Source organism: Podarcis muralis, chromosome 7, assembly GCF_964188315.1.
Source record: "Podarcis muralis chromosome 7, rPodMur119.hap1.1, whole genome shotgun sequence".
NCBI lineage: Eukaryota > Metazoa > Chordata > Lepidosauria > Squamata > Lacertidae > Podarcis > Podarcis muralis.
The window spans coordinates 40456467-40477838 of NC_135661.1; the positions used below are offsets into that span (position 1 = coordinate 40456467).

General features: G+C 46.5%; 1 protein-coding gene across 8 annotated transcripts; it reads left to right on the forward strand.

Annotated features, from left to right (window-relative positions):
* The first annotated feature begins 3536 nt into the window (after nucleotides 1–3536).
* On the forward strand, nucleotides 3537–19568 carry MTHFSD (methenyltetrahydrofolate synthetase domain containing). 8 transcript variants are annotated; one of them, XM_077931564.1, is made up of 8 exons: nucleotides 3537–3653; nucleotides 5579–5682; nucleotides 7045–7158; nucleotides 7238–7351; nucleotides 9222–9312; nucleotides 11981–12093; nucleotides 13221–13346; nucleotides 17835–19568. In XM_077931564.1, the coding sequence occupies exons 1-8, from the start codon at nucleotides 3593–3595 to the stop codon at nucleotides 18330–18332; spliced, it is 1221 nt and encodes a 406-aa protein (XP_077787690.1). In that variant the 5' UTR covers nucleotides 3537–3592; the 3' UTR covers nucleotides 18333–19568. The 8 variants fall into 8 exon arrangements, with proteins under 8 accessions (XP_077787690.1, XP_028595902.2, XP_077787691.1 ...); XM_028740069.2 differs by lacking the exons at nucleotides 3537–3653; nucleotides 7045–7158 and adding exons at nucleotides 3721–3855; nucleotides 6893–7006; XM_077931565.1 differs by lacking the exon at nucleotides 3537–3653 and adding an exon at nucleotides 3721–3855.
* The last annotated feature ends 1804 nt before the right edge of the window (nucleotides 19569–21372 follow it).

Below are 21372 nucleotides of genomic sequence, written 5' to 3' on the forward strand. Positions count from 1 at the left end.
GGCGGGGCTCCGGGAAGCGCGGCGAAGTTCGGGGTGGCTTCTGGCGTCCGCCTTCGCGGGTGGAACAGGGGCGATTCTGGAGCGCGAGGAGCAGGGTGGGTGCCGGGTGGGAGAGGTGCGATCGGTGGGATCCGAGGTCTGATTCGGTTTAAAGCCGAATCAGAAGCCGTTGCGCAAAGGCATCCGCGTTCTCAATTTAATTCCATCTATTTTAAAGATTGGAGCCACCATCTCCGAAAAGGCTACTGTTCTAAAATATTTCCCCGCACTGGCAAATCTCCTATATGAAGCGAATTTTCCTTTTCAGGGTCGTTCGACTTTTTTAAAAAATGAAATCTCATCCGACACCAGCGATAACAATGCCTGAGCGCCAGTCTAGGCTTTTTTCTTAAATTTTAAAGGGCGCTTAAGACAGCGCAGAGCATTTGTTCGCTCCCCTGTACCCGATGCGCCAAATCGATTTGCACTGCAAAGGAAAAAGCAAAGTTGTTTTTTTAAAAATAGAATTACTTGACACCTCCGTCCTAACCTCATTTAACACCTCGGTCCTAAATACCTGAGATTAAGTTCCAAGGAAAGTGCTTCCCCCGCTCTCTTTTTTTTCTTTTTTCTTTTTACCACCGAGGCTCTTGCTTCGAATGAAATTGTGTAGATTTCAGTTGAGATTTCTTGGGCGTCGAGAGTGCCTAACGACTTCACAGCTAATGTGCTTCAATTTAGACATTCAGTTTCTTTAAAAAGATGGCTTGAAAGGGATTTTGTTAGACTGACGACGCCCCCTCGCCGCCGCCCAATTCGACCCTCTAATTATTCCATTAGAGGCAATTAGGTTTGGTTAATTAGGGACGCGAGCCCGCAACCTAGGTGTGATCTCCCCCCCCCCCCCCATAATTTCCCGGGTCGGGACGCTCCGCTGTGCAAAACAACTGCAAACGGGATGGAGAGGAGAGGAAAACAATTATATTTTATTCCTTCACTTCCAATTCCATTATTATTATTAAAAATCTGACAGTCAATTTCGATGTTTAAACCATATCCAAACTCATTTAGGCTTCCTTCCTTCTTCCCCACCCCGGTTTAAATGTGCTTTTCCCACAAAATTTCTGCTGCGATTTTTAAAATGAATGATATGGCTCCGGGGACGGGTGAGTTGCTCACCGGAATGTTTTACGGTGCAATTCCTAGGCGGGTATTTTTTTAATCCCACTACGATGGAGAGGGGCTTTATTCCTAGGTAAGTGTGAGACTAGAAAGCGAGGCAGAACATTTCCAAACTGATAACAGACCTATAAGTGTCGACGGCTCCTTTTGCCGCCCCAAGCTTCTATTTGACTTGATGTAACTGATTTCAGTCCATCGATTTTCAGTGCTTCTAAAACAATAATGATGGCAAGCCTCTAGGATCTTGGGAGAAAGATTCCAAGGTATTGATAGCTAGTACAGGATCTTTTGCAAACTAGAAAGATCTGAGGCAGAGGAGCATTCTACTGTTAGGAGGCCCAATTGGGAATTTATTTATTTGAAAAGGAGAGAGGCTCAAAATACCGACCATATTAAACAAAAAAATACAAGAAAAAATATCCATATCCTTTGAAGTATTTCTAGAGATTCTGAATCTGTATTCTTTTTTTTAGAGGGAGGGGGATATAAATACTCTTTCTTTTGGAACACACTGGTCTTGTAGCCAGCTGTTTTGTGAAAGGATGGATAAATGACTTGAGGTGGGGGGAATAGTACCATATATCAGAATTTGTTTGTTGTCGTGAGATTTCATGGTCCTGAGATTTCATGGAAGCCCTTCAAATAAGAACACCCAAAACACGCCTTGTAAGAAGAAAAGAAATAAAATTGCTAAGGAAATTTGAAATTAAGACATGACGAGGTTGCAAATATTCTTGAAATGCTCTCTTCCAAATTTTGTTCTGTTTAATCCATCACGCTGTTACAATTAAATCCAGTTTCCCAATTTCCCTCGGAGTGTAACTGAATATGTGAAAAGCATGTCACGGATTTGACAGGCAATGCAGACAAACTGGATACACAGTAACGGGAAATCTCAACTTTCCTATTTCTGAAAAACAGACTCGCTAGCCAGTATTTTATAAGAAATTGAAATGAAAAGAGACGGGGAGATTTCCCATCTATTTTTTGAATGATTGCTCCTGTTTTTCGTTCTTCTACCCTGTTTCTGAAGTTCCAAGACTATTTAACTGAGTTACCAAAGAAAAAAAGAAAAAAGAAAATTATTCATAGATTCCCACAAAAACAAGCAAGCAAACAAAAAGAGGGAAAGGGAAATAAATAAATCCCACGCACCTTTAAATAAACTATCCAAACAATGTTTTGTATCTCAGATTAACTCCTTCCGAAATTAAAATAATCGCCTTATCGTAAAATAGGAATGATTGGAACGGGAGGGATAAGCTATATTGCTCCGATGCGTCTTTAAAATCCTCGAAGCAAGCTTCCCAGATACACAGAACGCTTCTTCGGACTTACTATTATTTATCTAATTTAAATAAATTTAAATAAATTCAGCGGATGTTGCATGGGTAGAGTGGCGTTTACCTTTACATAGATCGCTTCCTTCATCCCCTTTTAAACTTTCCCATTGCTGCAGTCTTCGGGGATATGTTTGTCGGAAAAGACAACAGTTATAACGCCTGTTGCTTTGGAGCATCATCTAAAGGCGTTCGCGCCAAGCTCACGAGCTGGAGTTTGCTGCCCTCCACAGCTTAAAAGAGTGAATTGAACGATGCCCTGGAAAAACCTCCCGCCTGTGGAATGGAGACAGCGACACCTTGTGGGTAAATAACAGCAGCGCACACATTGTAGAACGTATCTGCCCGTACAGTAACACCCATTGGACGGTGTAGGACTTACTCATAAGAACCAACTCCTAGGGGCCGAGGTCACTTCGCCCCCCCCAAAAAAAATTGAGGAGGCCATCCCCCCACCCCAATTGATGAGCATTCCCGTTCAAATGGTGTGTGTGCGCCCCCAATATTTTATTCAAGTTAGCACCCCTGGACCTACTTCTGAGTAAGCATATGATTGCGCTATGCATCTTTACTCGCTCTCTGTTCCTAGAGAATGTAACTTGAAAAAAGCGGCATTGCACTTTCTTTCTTTCTAGATTTCTTGTTTTACAAAAGAAAGAAAGAAAGAAAGAAAGAAAGAAAGAAAGAAAGAAAGAAAGAAAGAAAGAAAGAAAGAAAGAAAACAATAGAGAGCAACATCTGAACTTTAAAGGCTGGAAGCGAGCATCATTCATTCTTGACAAATGTATTTCCAAGTAAACGTGCGTGAACGGGATCAAGCTATAAATTCAAAGTAAACAAATAATTATCCTAAAGTGCCCAGTTTATTGAAAATTCTATAGGGGTAACCGTATTTAGTCTGCTGGAAAGAACATTAGTGAGTAACAGGGGGGGTGTTGTTTGTTTGTTTCCTTCAGGAGCACTGTTTTCACCTCTATGCAATTTTTAATCAAATATTTAACTGCAAATTTCTCATCCTTTATTGACTGCAGTACTTAGATGCCATTGCTGGACCTTTTAACGTTTCTTTCATTTTCTCCCGGCGGTAGTGAATGAAACATCCAGACTCCGCCGCTTGCAACGCACCCTTTGCGCTTGCCGAACTGCGCGCAGGTAAGCATGCAGCGGTCGCCGGAGGAGCTGCGGACTCCGGTACCTTCTTCCGCGCTCAGTGCTGTCCCTTCTGGGTTGCCGTAGTCCGTGTCAGCACGTGGAGCGAACGGCAGCTGGAGGAGGAGCGACAATGTAACTGGCTGGGCTGACTCGGCCAGCTCCGGGGCAGGCATGGAGCTGGCGCAGCAAACGGGCAGCCCCGGTAATGAAGGGGACGCTGGGGCAAGGAACTTCCTGGCAAAGCGCATGCTTTGCACGCAGAATGCCAATCCCTGGCACCTCCGATGTGCAAAAGGTGGCCGATTTGGGCATCAGCTGCTGAGGCAGCCCCGAAACAGAACCCGAGTGGTGCCGGTTAAGGAGCATTCTGATCCCTTGTTCCTATGTGGCAAGTGGGGTGCCTGGGACAGGACTGGAGCTCTGGTAGTTGGTTCTGCCAGGACCTATGAGGCCAAGGGAGCATAGCTGTCAACGTTTCCCTTTTTTAAAGGGAAATTCCCTTATTCCGAATAGGATTCCTCGCAAGAAAAGGGAAAAGTTGACAGCGATGCAAGGGAGGCAACTGCCTCAGGCGGCAGGATCCACAGGGGTGGCAAATCCCAATGTCGATCTCTCTCTTCCCCCCTGCCCCCCATTCTTGATAATAGCTCTTCACTCACTCCTTTACCTGGCAGGAAGGGGGGGGAGCACCAGTTTGCCATCCGCCTTGGGTGCCAAAATGTCTTGGGCCAGCCCTGAGTTTTACTATGAAGGGAGGTGAGCCCGGAAACTAGGCCCTGCGGTTCAGGGATGCATTCAGTCCCTCCACCCCAATATCTGACTGTCCAACAGGCTGCCTTATTCTGTAAACAGCTGGCTCACTAGCCAACTAGCTGCCGCTTTGTTTGCCAGGAAGAAGGCTTGCTCTTAACTCTGCTTTAGGTGCAGGTGGTCTACTCGTGCTAAACTGGGGGTTGGGGCACTTGTGTGCCTTTTCAATTGCAAATAAATCAACCACAGAGGTGCTGAGGGAAGGGAGGAAGCTGTGTGCAGGTTTCTGTGCATAGGAACATATCAAACTGCCTTATACCGGATCGGACCATCTAGCTCTGTGCTGTCTACACTGACTGGCAGCAGCTCTCCAGGGAACATTCCCAACCCTGCCAGAAGATTGAACCTGGGGCCTTCTGCATGCAAAGCAGATGCTCTTCCCACTGAGCTATAGCCTATTCCCCACCATCTAGACTGATCTAGATTCTGAAGGGGCGCTGGAATCTGTTAAAAAATAGAATGCTTCTAATTTATTAAATATATAAAGAATAAATAAATACTTGATTAAGGCTGCAGTCCAAACCCCACTTTCTTCGTAACTGAGCCCCAGGGAATTCAAGAGGACTTGCTTCTAAGTAGAAATGGTTGTGCTTGCACTATAAGGTATACCTAGAGTAAATGTAAAGGTAAAGGGACCCCTGACCATTAGGTCCAGTCATGACTGACTCTGGGGTTGCGGTGCTCATCTCGCTTTATTGGCCGAGGGAGCCGGCGTACAGCTTCCGGGTCATGTGGCCAGCATGACTAAGCCGCTTTTGGCGAACCAGAGCAGCGCACGGAAATGCGGTTTACCTTCCCGCTGGAGTAGTACCTATTTATCTACTTGCACTTTGACGTGCTTTCAAACTGCTAGGTTGGCAGGAGCAGGGACCAAGCAACGGGAGCTCACCCCGTCATGGGGATTTGAACCACCGACCTTCTGATCGGCAACTCCTAGGCTCTGTGGTTTAACCCACAGCACCACCCAATTCCCTCAGTTGAATTCCCCTGTTGAAATCAGTGTACTTCTCAAGGGTCTGCTCTGAATATGTCTAGCATTGGATTTTGTCCAGGCTTATGTGGAAAATGCCAGTGTGAATCCATCCTGACTCTTACGTTCTCTTCTTTATTGCAAGGAGTTTCCAAGTGGGACATCCGCCATAAAATTTGGGACTACATGGAAGCAAATAACTTGGCTGATTTCCCAAGACCTGTCCATCACCGGATTCCCAATTTCAAGGTATGACAACATGGCCTCCAGGTGAAAATTAAAACACACAACATATATTGGAACACATTCCTGCTTATTCCTACAGAGGAAGGCTGTCAATGGTTGGGACAGGTTTTGACAAAATACTGACAGTGAGTTTATTGAGTAACACGGCATCCGGTATCACCTGCAAATTTCATTCAGCTTCTGCATGCGGCCCTTGAGGCTTTTTGGGGCGGCCCTCGGCAACATTTGATGCCTTTCCCACAGCCCTTGTGATGCCTTCCCAAAGCCAGGTAAGTGAGGCAGTAGGCTTTGGGAAGGAGGCATGAGGACTCTGACAGAGTCCTAGAGTCCTTCCTCCTCCCCACCAAAGTCTATTTAGTGCTTTTTCCAGCTTTGGGAAGAAGCTGGAAAGTCTCCAGGACCCTGCCAGAGCCTTGCATCTCCTTCCCAAAGCCTAGACTAGGGGTCAGCAACCTTTTTCAGCCGTGGGCTGGTTCACCGTCCCTCAGACCTTGTGGTGGGCTGGATTATATTTTGGAAAAAAGTATGAACGAATTCCTATGCCCCACAAATAACCGAGAGATGCATTTTAAATAAAAGGACACATTCCACTCATGTAAAAACAAGCTGGTTCCCGGACCATCCGCGGGCTGGATTTAGAAGGCGATTGGGCCGCATCTGGCTCCTGGGCCTTAAGTTGCCTACCCCTGGCCTAGAGCCTTTCTTATTCAGCTTTGGAAAGGCAGCGTGAGGATTGTGGGGTCATCAAATTTTGGCTTTGCTCCCCCTCCACACTGTGTGACAAGGCAGTGTGCAGCCCGTGGGTTCTGTGTCAAAGTAATCTCGTGGTCCACTTGGGATGAGAAGTTGGACCGCCCTGTTCTAAGGGCTATAGCTCAGTGATCAGAACATCTACTTTGCATGCAGGAAGTCTCAGGTTCAGTCCCCAGCATGCAGGGCTGAAACCCTGGAGAGCCACTGTAGACCAGTCTTTTTCAACCTTGAGTCCACAGGTGTTGCACTACAACTCCCATCATCCCTGACCACTGGTCCAGCTAGCTAGGGATGATGGGAGTTGTAGTCCGACAACATCTGGGGACCCAAGGTTGCGAAAGGCTCCTGTCGACAATACGGATCTAGATGGACTGACTTGGTAGAAAGCAGCTTCTCATGATCCTGAGGGCTAAGCCTCTTCCACATGTCGCTTCTTACGAGAGATATCTTACCAAAACAGGATGCACCACGTGCTTCCGCAAGGCTTCCTGATTTGCAGGAGTTCCAAAGTGCCAGGACTGTTAAAGTCAACCCTGATGCCCCCCAGAAGAATGCCCGCTTTTTAGCTCTGGAAGTGAGTATGCTGCTTTCCCCACTTTCTCCCTGGCGCAGGGATCTTTCGAGATGAGCGGCTCCGTCCAAGCATGGGATGTCTTTGATAAAGCCAGGGAGGTCAAGGTGGATCCTGACAAACCTCTGGAGGGAATCCGGCTGGCTGCGCTGCAGGTAACCAGACCTTTGCTCCGAGGGGCGATTTTGTAGGCTCATTTTTGTGTGAACACGCCCCTGTCTCCTCTTCTCCCAGGCCAGGAAAGCTCTCTTGGTGCCAACCCCACGCCTGCGGACCGGGCTGTTCAACAGGATCATCCCTCCCCCTGGAGCAACCAAAGAGATGCTAAGAAAATGTGCCACCTCTCAAGTAAGAACGGCAGGGAGGAGGAAGCAAGAACAGGGGTTTTTTGGTTAATTGATTTCTACTGTGCTTCAAAAAGACTGCTGAGCATCAATGGGACTGGCTAGAAGGAGATTGAAAAGTGATTAAGTTTGCTAGATGTTTCTGTTTCCTCGCTTTCTTGATTTTTTCGTATTGGTATGTGCAGACTGCAAAGCATTTCTACCATTCCAGGCCAAATCAACAGCATCCCCTATAAGGAATGGCTTGTTGCTGTCTTGTAGGTCGTAAAGTGGGGTTTTGGCGCCCTCCAGCGTTGGAATGCCAAAAGCAGGCAGGCGTTATGGGATATATTTTCCAGAGGAGTGCCTGTGTTAATCTGTTGCAGAAAAACAAACAAACACAGGATCTTGTTGCAATGCCTTTTAAAGAGCCACAGATTTATCCCATGGCATAAGCTTTCGTGGGCTAAAATCCACTTTGTCAGGTGCATGTAGTGTGTTTAACGACACGGGACTAGGACCTGGGAGACCAGGATTTAGTTCCCCAACCGGCCATGAAGCTCACTGGGTGGCCTTGAGGCAGTCACTGTCTCTCAGCCTTAGCTACCTCACAGGGTTGTTGTGAGGATAAGATAGGGAGGGACAGAACCATGTACACCACCTTGTGCTCCTTGGAGTAAAAGGTGGGATATAAATATAGTCAAAATATTATTAATAACTAAAACATTACTTAGTTAAAGGTAAAGGGACCCCTGACCGTTAGGTCCAGTCGTGACCGACTCTGGGGTTGCGGCGCTCATCTCGCTTTATTGGCTGAGGGAGCCAGCGTACAGCTTCTGGGTCATGTGGCCAGCATGACTAAGCTGCTTCTGGTGAACCAGAGCAGCGCCCGGAAACGCTGTTTACCTTCCCGCTGGAGCGGTATCTATTTATCTACTTGCACTTGATGTGCTTTCGAACTGCTAGGTTGGCAGGAGCAGGGACCGAGCAACAGGAGCTCACCCCGTCGTGGGGATTCAAACTGCCGACCTTCTGATTGGCAAGTCCTAGGCTCTGTGGTTTAACCCACAGTGCCACCCATGTTACTTAGCTAGTAGTTAGTTAATAGGTTCACATACGTGTACATATATACATACATTGGTGTATATTCATATAGGCAGTGCTGTCAAACGGAACTAAATGTAAAAAATGCAGTCTCTGATTATGGTCACATTCACACCATACATTTTAACAGTCTTGGAGAATCCTGGGAACGGTAGCTTGTTGAGGGTGTGGGAACTATAGCTCTGTGAGGTCAGCACCCTGTGAGGCCAGCACAAACGATAGTTCCCAAGGTTCCCCGTGACTGTTAAAGTGGCAGGATAGTGCTTTAAACATACAATGTGGATATGAATAAATCCACTATAAGTTTAAATGTAAGCAAGATGACCATCCGCCGTGGCAGAAACTGATAGTAACATAACTCCAGTGGAAGAGGAATCCATGATCGCAATGGAAGCTGCAGGTGACAGAACTGAACTGCCTGATTAAGTTGTCCGTCTGCAGTTTGTGCTGGAGACCTCCTTTGAAGCTCCTTTGTTCGAGAATGAGCACGTTCAGGTCAGCGGCAGAACGGAAAACCTGGCATTTCTGAAATTGGGTTTAGGATGGGATTTCCTCCAAGCTGACGTTCCCAATTGCTTGAGAATCCCAGAAGAACAACTTGGCTGGCTTCCAAGAAGAGAGCAGGACCGGCTGTGCTGGATAGAGGAGGCTTCTGTTCTCTCTCAATAGACTGTTGTTTGGTGGTTGCGGGGGGGGGGGGGGAGGTTTGCAAGGGGAAGGGAGAAGGGAGCAATTCAGGCTGACGTGAGCAACCACTCTTCTCTTCCTCCTCTCTTTCTTTTCTTTTTCAGGGTGTTCGGGATTACAGCGTACCTGTCGGACTAGACGCAAAGGTCCACGTGGACCTGGTTGTGGTAGGATCTGTGGCTGTTTCTGAGAAAGGTACTTGGCAGAAAACCATGTGGCTGGGAACTTCAGCCAGAGGGAAGCTGCTGAAACAAATTCCAGATAGCTAAGCCTGGGCAGATTATCTAAATGGAATAGAACCTCCATGTTTAGTGGCAGTATATGCTCCACTGAGTATCAGTTGGCGGGTGGGAAGATAGTGAGGGAGGGCTGTTGCCTTCCTGCCCTGCTTATGAGATTCCTGGAAGTTTCCACTTGGGAAGATGGACAAGGTGGGCCACACCATTGATATGATCCAGCAAGGCTCAGCAAGGCTCTTCTTATGCTCATTATACTTGAGATCAGAGCCCCCATATACCAAGGCAGTATACCCCCCAAGTTGGATAGCAACATAGGAAGCAGCTTCATATCAAGACAGGCCATTGGTCCATTTAGCTCAGTCTTGTCTACACGTACTGGCAGCAGCTCTGCAGGGTTACAGACAGAGGACATTCCCAGACCTTCCTGGGATTGAACATGTGGGGTCTTTTGCATGCAAAGGTGGGTCACGGGTCTGAAAAGACCACAGTGTAAGATCATGGTCTTGGAGCAGTTGTGACTGGTGCCCATTAGGAGCTGTAGAGCCGAAGGCAGGGAAGTTGACTGCAGGTGGTGCCAGAGCCAATAGCAGGAAGAGCCCACTAATTCTAGTTTTGTCCCATCCTCCTCCTGCCTGCTGGGTTCTACAAGGGCAATACTGAGACTTAACAAACAGGGAAGCTGACAGGCTGCAACACTCCCAGAAAGGTTGTAAGAAGGCAGGCAGGTAGGGACTGGCTGAGGGCAGGCCAAGGTTGTTAGAACAGTGCACCATTCACCCTAACAAGACCAGCCTGCACTGTCTTTGAGTCATGGCTTGCAACAAGGAATGTCTACCAATCACAAAAGGAGGAGTGAGATATGAGGTGGTCATATTTGGGAGCCAGTGGAGCATCAGTATCTTGGCTAGATGCAAGGCTATGTCAAAGTTTTAATTCTGAATGAAAGTCAGCAGCTGAATTTTTACTATAATGTAAGGACACTATAAGAGCTACCTGGATCAGGTCAGTGGCCCATCTAATCCATCTTCCTGCTTCTCACAATGGCCAATTAGGTGCCTCAGTTGGAAAGCCTGCAAGCAGGCCCAAGCACAAGAGCACTCTGCCTTCCTGCAGTTTCCAGCAACTGGTGTTTAGAAGCATTGCTGCCTCTCGCTATGGAGGGCAGAGTGTAACCATCATGGCTAGCAGCCATTGATCACGTATCCTGCATGAATTTGTTCAGTCCTCTTTTGTAGCCATCCAAGCTGGCTCCTGTGAGAGTTAGTTGAACTATACAGACCTCATTATAAATAAATAAAGGCAATTAGTTTTCCAGGTTGGGTCCACACTGTGCAGTGGTTCTGTTCAGGCTATTCTACTCCAATTCCCTCACCCTTCCTCTCAATATTCCATTCCCCCTGCATGCCCACTGAATATGCTCAGTTCTCATTGGGCTCCAATGGCCGAATTTTTGCCCTCTCAGGGTCTCCCCCAACACACACTAGCTATTTCCTTGCACTTTTCCAAACCTTGGAGTTATCTCTAGCCTGCTGAGACCTTCCTCCTGAGGGTAAGTCATGCTGTTTTGGTTAGATAAGCTGCAGTGGAGGCTGGTCAAATGGGATACTGCCCAACCAACCTCAGTCTCCCCTCAGTCAGCCCCCAGTCCAGGGGGTGGCTTCCTCCTCCTCAGTCTCAGTGTTGCCCTTGTAGAACTCAGAAGGGAGGAGGATGGGGACAAAACTGGAAGTAGTTGAGTCCGCCTCTCATTGGCTCTGGGCCTGCCTATCATTGGATCTGGCTCCACCTACTATTGCTCTGCCCTACCAATCCGGGTGGCATCAGTCACCACATTTGTACAGCTAAGTTTATGGCTAGAGAAGAGAGAGTGTGTGTAATGATTTTCCAGGACTGTAGGTGGCAGACTTCCTCTTAGAAAAAGGTACTTTTCTCTCTGATTCCAGCAAAGAGAAATCCTGCAGAGGTGGTTTTAGAGGCGGCCACACTGGGTTTTGTGCTGCAGGGGGTGCCATAACAATGTTGTAGAATGGTGCACGAGAGTCGGGCAGTGCTGAATTTTAGCACCGCATGGGGCACCGCTGAAATTTGAGAGCCCAAGGTCTGCCAAGGAATCCCTCTTCTGACACTGGCTGCATCATCTAGAAAAAAAGCAAGTGTATTGGCTTTTCTTCAGAAGAATCCTTGTAGATTTAGCTGAAGGGTGAATGAAATAATAAATAAAAGCTCCTATGATGAGCCAACCTAACAGATTTAGTTAGTCCAGTAACTATGGAACTCTCTGCCACAGGAGGCAGTGATGGCCACCAACTTGGACAGATTTAAAAGAGGATTGGATAAATTCAGAGGAGATGGGTACCAATAGCTACTAGCCACAATGGCTATGTTCTGCCTTCTTGAGCATAAGCAGTAATGCTTCTGAACACCAGTTTCTGGAAACCGCAGGAGGGGAGAGTTCTCAGGTCCTTCTTGTAGGCTTCCCAATAGAGGCATCTGCTAAGCCTCTGTGAAAACAGAGTATTGGCCTGGATGGGCCCTTGGCCTAATCCAGCAGGCAATTCCTGCTTATATAAGTAATTCATCCCTGTGGTTGTTTCTTTTTGTGGTCTCTCACTTTCTCACTGCAGGCTTCCGAATTGGGAAAGGAGAAGGCTTTGCAGACCTGGAGTATGCAATGATGGTCTCCATGGGAGCTGTAAGAGAGGACACAGTAGTTGTCACAGCCGTTCATGACTGCCAGGTAACAACAGCTGCATGGAACTGGGGCAACTCGCTACCTGGAAGGGTGAGGCTTCCTGGGCACTGGGCAAGATCTGAGCTAGGAAACAAATTTGGTGATTTCTGTGTGATATTCAAAGTAAGCACTTTGCAGAATTAAACTCTGCCCCTTCAGATTGTGGTCAGGGGAAACGAGACAAGCGAAGCACCAAATATTGCACTCCCCAGAAGCCTAGTAAAGGTAAAGGTACCCCTGCCCGTACGGGCCAGTCTTGACAGACTCTGGGGTTGTGCGCCCATCTCACTCAAGAGGCCGGGGGCCAGCGCTGTCCGGAGACACTTCCGGGTCACGTGGCCAGCGTGACATCGCTGCTCTGGCGAGCCAGAGCCGCACACGGAAACGCCGTTTACCTTCCCGCTAGTAAGCGGTCCCTATTTATCTACTTGCACCCAGGGGTGCTTTCGAACTGCTAGGTTGGCAGGCGCTGGGACTGAACAACGGGAGCGCACCCCACTGCGGGGATTCGAACCGCCGACTTTTCGATCGGCAAGCCCTAGGCGCTGAGGCTTTTACCCACAGCGCCACCCGCGTCCCCCCCAGAAGCCTACTGATTTCCCAAATTCAATAATCTCTTTGTAAAGGAAAAATATTTGGATGCAAGATCAACCGTGGAAGCAAAAACTAGAGGAGATCATGAGCCTCTGTGATGAAGCAGGCAATGGATTTGAATTTCAGCTGAGCTATTTGCTCTGACCGCAGTATTTCTTCTATTCTCTGAATGGAACTCACTCCTGCAGGAGGCGATGATGATCACCAACTAGAATGGCTTTAAAAGAGGATTAGACAAATTCATGGTGGATAAGTGGTTAATGGCTGCTAGAGCTGTGATGAGTATGCTTTGCCTCCACAGTCAGAGGCTTCTGAATACCAGTTGCTGGAAAATGGCAGGAGGGGAAAATGCTCTTGTGCTAGTCCTGTTTGAAAGTTTCCTGTAGGCATCTGGTTGGCCACTGTGAGAACAGGATGCTGACCTAGGTGGGCCATTGGCCTGATCCAGCAGGCTCTCCTTGCCTTCTTATGGTGCTAAAGGGCTCTGCATTTGAAAGCCACCTATGAACTGATGATATTTTTCCTCCTCCTTAATATAGGTGGTTGACATACCAGAAGATCTGCTGGGCGACCATGACCTAACTGTGGATTACATCCTTACCCCAACGAGAATAATCAAGACAGGGTGCAACCACCCCAAGCCACAAGGGATCCTCTGGCACAAGGTAGGTGGCCTGTTCTGCAATCAGCAGTTTGCTGGGGTGCTAGAGAGGCATTTCAAGTGTCTTGCAGAATGTGCATTAGATGTGCTATAAATGAATAGGTTGTTGGTGACAACAACTAACTATTAGCATCACAGTCTGAGACGTAGGGCTAGTGGGTTAGATGCAATGTTAGTCCTATGCAGATTAGACCCATTCAAATGAATGGGCCTAAATTAGTCACGTCTTCTGATTTCAGTGGTTCTGCTCTGAAAAGGAAAAACACTGGGTACAGTCTATTATTTAATTCAATTTGGTAGCAGAAGGCTGGACTAGAGGAAGCAAAGATAGCCCTATGTGTGGGGGTGGGCAGGGGGGGAGTGTGACTTTCCATTTTTAAGGGGAGCTGTTATTTTTACCACCCACTGAGAATAAAGCTAGTATGTGGACAGACGTATGGGCCTGTTGTTGTTTTATAAAGTATATCAATGTGTGGTTTTTTTAAAATTGATTTGATGTTTGCATTCATACAAAATTTGAGACGAAAAATAAATAGGAGGAAGCAGCACGATATTAGAAGACCAATAACAGAATGACAAATAATTCAACCAGAGGCAGTGAGCGGTTTATCGATTCATACAATCATACAAATATACAAAAAATTGCATCAGAATAATAATTATTATCCTGATATAAACATAATACTTATAAATATGTTAATGTAAGTGAGGAAGTTTGCCTGAGTAATTCTGTTAAAATTTTAAGTTATTGCCATTTATTTATACTAGTTGTTTATAATTTGAAGTTTGGGAAGAATCATTATCATACCATCTCATAACCGAAAAAGCGTTGCAGCTAATCCTCCATCCCACCCTGTTTGCCATTCCAAAGTTTTTTAAACATTGTACATTCTTGTCTGAATCTGTTTGTTTTCATTGTTAAATACTGCCAGGATGTCTAGGAATAGAGAGCAGCTCAGGAATATTGGAAGCAGAGTGGGGTGGGGACAAGAAACATCTCAATTTGAATCTTCAGGCTGATTGGCTCAGGTGTGTTGCTGTGGTGCCCATTGGCTCTGGTGGGGTGGAAGGCAGGGGAACCAACAGTAGGTGGAGCCAATGAGCCAACGACGGGCACCACTGCCCCCTGATTGGTTGTAAGTAAGAAGGCAAGCTTGAAGCTGGTAGGTCAGTGCCCCATTCAGCCTAATGAAGTAATGTTGTGTTCATTACTTCATAACAAAAGCACTGAGGGATGGAGAGGGGAGCCTGCAGATTTCTTTTTATTTCCTTGTTTGTTTAAAAGTATCTCCACCTGCCTTTACCGCTGCATAGCCCTGCAAGTGGTTTGTTGCAGAACCAAAAATGGTTGCAGCAAAAGTAGCATGTCAGAAAGCAATCAGACCAAAGGTCTAGCCCAGCATCCTATTCTCACGGTAGTCGGCCAGATGCCTGTGAGAAACCCACAAGCAGGATTCAAGCACAAGAGCTCTCTCCCCAGTTTTGTACCCCAGGACCTGGTATTCAGCAGTACAGGGCTTCTGACAGGGGACACACAGCATAGCCATTATGACTAGCAGCCATTGATAGCCTTCTGCTGCACAAAGTTGTCCAGTCCTCTTTGAAAGTCATCCAAATTGGTGGCCATCGCTGCTTCCTGTGGGAGTGAGTTCCATAGTTTAACTGTGCACTAAATGAAGAAGTATCTAAATTTATTTCCCTTGAATCTTCCAACATTCGGCCAAATCTTCCAATCCAAGTGCAAGAGCAGCCTCCCCTCTTGAGGTTTCCATCAACTGCACCCAGAAGCTTTATTGGGAGAGGGAGGAAAACTTCTCTCTTAGCCCCATTCTCCACAAAATTTAAAATTTTATACACCTGTATTTCTCCTTTTGTTTGCGGTGGGGATTTTTGTGGGGTGGGTGGGGAATATCTATTCGTTCTCCTTATGTCTTTGCTCTCCCATGGCGGCTGTTGTGGTGGTCTCCCCCCCCCCCCAACAACTCCAAATTTAGTTGGCCAGAAATGCAGCAGTTGCTGAGCTAAAGAGGAAGATTACAACCCAAATCTGCCTTTGCGAACAGATGGCAGGACGAAAGGAAGCACAACCTTTGTCCCAAGGTAGATCACAGGCTTTAATCTCTTTCTCTCTCTCCCCTAGATAACAGAGTTTTTGATATACAGTCTTCCCTGCAGACCAATCCTGTCTGCTGGAGTGTGAAAAGCAACACAAGAGATGAAAGAGTTCCTGGGTGGTGGGAGGGAGGGCGGCCTTTGCCAGAGCTAGGCAGATCTTGCTTGCGATTAGAAGTGGGGGAGCCAGAGATGGCTGAGGAAGTTATTTATGGAGGTTGCATCCTGACACTAGATATGGGAGCCATCAAAGCAATGGGGAGAACTCCTAACACTAGAACTCGTGGACATCAAATGAAGCCGGTCGCTAGAAGATTCAGGACAGATAAAAGGACTTCTCATTTTTAATCTTTGTTGGAAGCCACCCAGAGTGGTTGGGGAAACCCAGCCAGATGGGCGGGGTACAAATAATAAATTATTATTATCATTATTATTACTGCAATGTATAGCTGAACTTTGGAACTTTGGAAGCAGTGGTGGCCACCAACCTGGCTGGCTTTAAAAGAGGACTGGACAAATTCATGGAGGATCAGGCTAGTGTTGGCGACTAGCCATGATGTCAATACTCTGCTTCTAGTCAGAGGCAGCAGTGCCTCCGAATACCAGTTGCTGGAAACCACAGGCGGGGAGCGTGCTCTTGCGCTCGGGGCCTGCTTGCCGGTTTCCCACAGACATCTGGTTGGCCGCTGTGAGAACAGGATGCTGGACTAGATGGACCATTGGCTTGATCCAAAAGACTCTTCTTATGAAAATTAGAATTATTCTGCTCTCTTTGTATATATTTTGCTTGGTTTTTCATCATTGCTTCTGCTAATCCTGGGAATGGTTGAAGGTATGGCTGCTTGGACCGGACATAGTGGCAGGCAGAGGACACCCCCCCCAACCCTGCCTGAAGTTAGGAGTTGTCTTCAAGAGAGAGCAGGGAGGCAAATCATTCCCATGTCTTGAACAAGGATCCCACCCTCCTCTTTTGCTGTTATGACTTAGCTAAATAAAGACTCCAAATACATAGAGAGAAGAGTTGGATTTGACTCAAGAGGCATTTATTTGCATTGGGTCCAGGAGTGATCAGTGATGTGAAAGTGGGTCTGGAGGGAGAACAACTCTCTTTGGACCATTTAGCAGAGTGTTTGTGCATTCCGCAAGGAAATTTGACGAAAACCAACAGGAGGTTCTAAATCGGGGCTCCAGGAGAAACAGAGCAAATAAAAAACACTGTTCCAAGCCAGTCTGGTGTGCTTTGCATATGACGTCACCAAATACTCTCCAAAGGGCAGTTTGCACAGCTGAAAATGCTTTCTCTGGAATCAGCAGAGATGCTGTTCAAGCACTGACATTGTCCAGCAATTGGCTGGAAGCTCCTTTTTTTCATGCCACTAATAATTTGCCTGGGAGCGCTGCTTTTATTAGTCAAAAGCCAGTGTTGTATTGTGGTTAGAGCAGGGGAAGCCAACATGGTACTCCCCCAAAGTTGCTGGACTCAAACCACCCATCAGCTCCCAGGCAGCAGATCCAACAGTGAGGGGGTGATGGGAGCTGTAGTTCAACAACGTCTGGAGGGCCACAGGTTTGGGAAGGTGGCGTGTCGGGCTAGAAGTGAAATGCCCTGGGTTCAAGTTCCCACTCAGCCATGAAATTCACTGGGTGACCTTGGGGCAGTTGCTGCTTCTCAAGCTAACCCTACCTCATCGGATTGTTGTGAGGATTTTTTTAAGGGTGTTGCGTATCCACCACCTTGAGTTTCTTTGGAGAAAAGGCCAGGTATAATTAAATGAATGGTGTTTTTGTACTGTTTACGTTTTAAACTGCACATTTATCTCTTGCTGTTTTAACCAGAGTTTCTCAAGCAAAAGGGGGGGGGGAGATGGGTTCTTCTCTCTGAAAGAGCTTACAATCTAAATCATAACTAAGGTGAAGGGTGAAGAGAAACTGTATAATTTTTTGCAAGTAATGGAGTTGTATGTGCTATTGTCCAGACTAGATCAGAGCCAGAATGAAAGGTCTCTGAGCGTACCAAAGGAAAAACAGGTTATAAATGTTATTAACATGAACAGTGCTCTCCTCCTGCCCCCCCATCACAGCTCTACCCACCTAGAATGGGGGAGCCAATGGGGAAAGTTGTGGAGGAAGGATCCAGCACAGCACTGGATCATGCCTGGCAAGTCTGTCAGGACAATGTGCTGTAATATGAATAGCCAACATTGGTGAAATGGGTAGTATTTCTCAGCAGCAGCTTAGTCTTCACAGATGCTAGGTGTGCTTTGTGTATCTCTTACGTCATCCAATGCTACTGGCAGAACTGTGTGATTGCCTGGTCTTGCGTTTTGAAGTTTGGGTTCAATTTAAGGAGCAGGGGAACTAACTCTTCTCCATGCTTTAGATCAATCACGAAATGCTGGGGAAGATCCCAGTCCTCAAGAACCTCCGCCATAGAGAGAAACAAGAAGGCAAGGATGTTGCCCTCAAGGAAGAACAGCGAGATGTTCCAGCTGCTGACAAGCCAGTGAGAGTTGCCAAGAAGAGCAGACCTGAAAGAAGCAGTTTCCAGGATCAGGCCAGCCTGTCCCAAGCAAGTCGAGAAGGTGAGGCATCACCAGACAACTATCCCCTCCCTGATGCACCTGCCGCTGTGTATGTGGGCAGCATTCCTCAAGGGACCAGAGTGGGCGAGTTAAAGGATGCCCTGAGACAGCGCCACGCAACCCCTGCAAGACTGACATGGCAAGGAGCACAACACCGGGCGTTTCTCAATTACAGTGATAAGGCCACAGCTGATGCTGCTGTTGTGGCTCTACAGGGCTTAAGCCTCCACGGTAGTCCACTGAGAGTAGAACTCGCCAGGAGCCAGCTGAGCAAAACAGGAAGCAGGCCGAGGTGAAGCTGAACGGACAAGCAGGTGCAGATCTGGGTACACCAATGGAGTACAGCATGCTTGAAGGGTTTTCAGGGTTGGGTGATCTTATCGAACTTGGAGGCTACTTCTTTGGACAGGGACCCTGAGTCTTCACAAAAATAACTGGTATTTTAATGAATGCTGAGGCTTTAGAACAGATTTTTTTAGCTACTCCAGATGTTGGACTCCAACTCCCATCAGTCCCAGTTAGCATAGCCAGCACTCAAGGATGATAGAAGCTGTAGTCTAGCAAATCTGGAGGGCCATGGATTCCCCCCAAGCTACTCAAAGCTACATTACCCAGAATCCTCAGCAGGGGGCAATGTCAGGGCTTGGTCTACATGGCAGAAGCAATGAGTCTGCCGTCTCTGCATGTTCCCTTAAGTAGAGAACTAGCACATCAAGAATAGTTCTAACCCAGCCCATTCCCTGTTTGCTAGCTTTATGCTGACAGGGAGGTGTTTTCTTTCAGTTTTTAAAGATGGTGGAGCATGCAAAGATGTGATACGCCCCATCACCACAGTCAGAGATGGAAAAGTCCCTTCTAGCATATCACTGCTCTTGACACCTTGTACTTCTGCTGGTACAAATCAGTTTAAACCACTATGAATTAACCACATAAACATACATTCTATGGAGAAACCATTTAAACCACTTTGCACAAATCCTATTTGGCCATGGTATTGCTTCATGAATCAAAATTATGCGCACCTGCCCAGCTCTCTGCTGTTGCTCCCTTTATATCCATTTACTATTTTGCTGCATTCAGATATGAATTATAATACTTGATATTTGAGTACAACTAGGGTTGGCTTTCTACTGCATTAGAGCTCCCATCATCCCTGACTATTAGGCCATGCTGGCTGGGGCTAATGGAAGTGAGAGTCCCACAATATTTGGAGGGCCACAGGTTCCCCATTCCCTTGTGAAAGAGGGGAATGCCTCTTCTGAACAGAGTCATTCTTCCGTCTCTTCCAAGCAGCAGAGAATGCTGCTTTCGAAATGAGGGATAGGGGACCTTGTGTTGCTGGACTACAAGTCCCACCACCCCTGACCATTAGCCATGCTAGCTGGGGCTGATGGGGAATGTGGTCAAACAACCTCTGGAGAGCACCAGGTTCAGAAAGGATCCTCTGTGGGGAAGAGTTGATGTGAAGAGTGCATTTAGAACACGTGTGCACAAATGCCTTTTACAGAATAAAACTAATCTCTTGGATTTCCCCTCCCTCTCTAATTGTATGTTTCTTTGTTTCCTGAAAAACTGGTGGGATTGTGGCTGAACCTTTTTTTCTAAACAGAAGCTCTTTTGCAGCCGATCTCAGGCAAAAAGTCAAAATAAGCATTGCGATGTTCTCTTTCTTTGAAAAAGAAAATACAAGAGTTGGAAATATTTTTCATAGCTCCAGGATGTACTCTTAAGTATATTTTAAGCCCATTATGATGCCCCAAGAGAGGCAGACCTTTCAGAAAGCATTAAAGAAAACCTTTTCAAGGTTGTAGAGTTGCTTTCTGGGCAAAATCCCACAGCCTGTTCTGCCTTCTCTTTTTTGCAACCCCCCCCTTTTTTTTTTTGCCTTAGGAAAACAAAAGCTAAAAGCAATTATATTGATGCCCTGCAACAGTTTGAAAGAAACCAACACAATGGGAAAATGCCTCTTCCCTTCCCTTCTTTTTTTCCCAAGAGCTTGAGCACTAGGAATGTAGGAAGCTGCCTTATACAGAGTCAGACCATTGGTCCATCTACCTCAATGTTCTCAACACTGACTGGCAGCAGCTCTCTGGGATTTCAGGAAGTCCCTTTTCCAGTCCCGCTTAGAGGTGCCTAGACTCAAACCTGGGTCCTTCTGAGTGTAAAGCAGTTGCTGTGTCTCTGAGCCACTGGTGCTCGCCATATTATACTACAAGAGCTTATGGCTTGCATCCGGGGTTCTCGTCCTATACAGAGGAGACCCATTCAAAATAACGAGTGTAGCTAACTCTGAAGTTGTAATTAAACTAAGTTGCATTCAGAGTTAGCCACCTACTCCTAGGACAGGGAACATGTGACCCTCCAGATGTTGTTGGGTCTCCAATTCCCATCAGCCCCAACCTGGATAGCTAATGGGCAGGGATGGTCGAACAAAGAACTGTCCTGTGTGAGCTCCATCCATCAAAAGGGGCTTCTAACCTGCTCTTCTTAAATAGTAGCACCATCTTTCCATGCCACCCTGCAGATATTGCATTTCAAGCTCCTTTGGAAATTCTGCAAAATTTCAAATGCAATTTCTGATGCAATGGGAAATGCTCAGAAGATGGGGACCAACATTTTTCTTGAGATGGTAAACACATACCACCTCCACCTACTTTAAGTAATTCTTTGGGTTGGGGACCATGGTTTCCAAAAAGCATAGTGATTTTCAAGTCAGATGATCCAAAGGATGGTCCCTTTCCTGTTCTGTACACTGGGTTTTTAATCTATAGAAACCTCTGTGGGGAATAAAAATATAGCTAATCAGCCAGAAAAATAGAAAATAAAATTGCAACATTGTTTAAGCAAATGATTAGACCAATTAATAGAATGTGGGTTGAGTAAAATTGGAGTCCCTGGTGGAGAGCAGGCGCGTGTTTTTGCTTTCTTTTTAATTTTATTTCCCTATAAATAGAATAAACAAAATGGTGAAATAACTTGCATACAGTGGTACCTCTTGTTACGAACTTAATTCGTTCTGGATGTCCATTCTTAACCTGAAACTGTTCTTAACCTGAGGTACCACTTTAGCTAATTGGGCCTCCCGCTGCCACCACGCCGCTGCCACACGATTTCTGTTCTCATCCTGAGGTAAAGTTCTTAACACAAGGTACTACTTTTGGGTTAGCGAAGTCTGTAACCCGAAGTGTTTGTAACCTGAGGTACCACTGTATATGAGAGCATGTGGATAACGCATTATCAAAAATATTGACTTAGGCCATTAAAATACAAAGTTTTGGTAGAATACAAAATATAAAATAAAAACATCCATGTAGCTATGATATAGTAGCCTTTCCA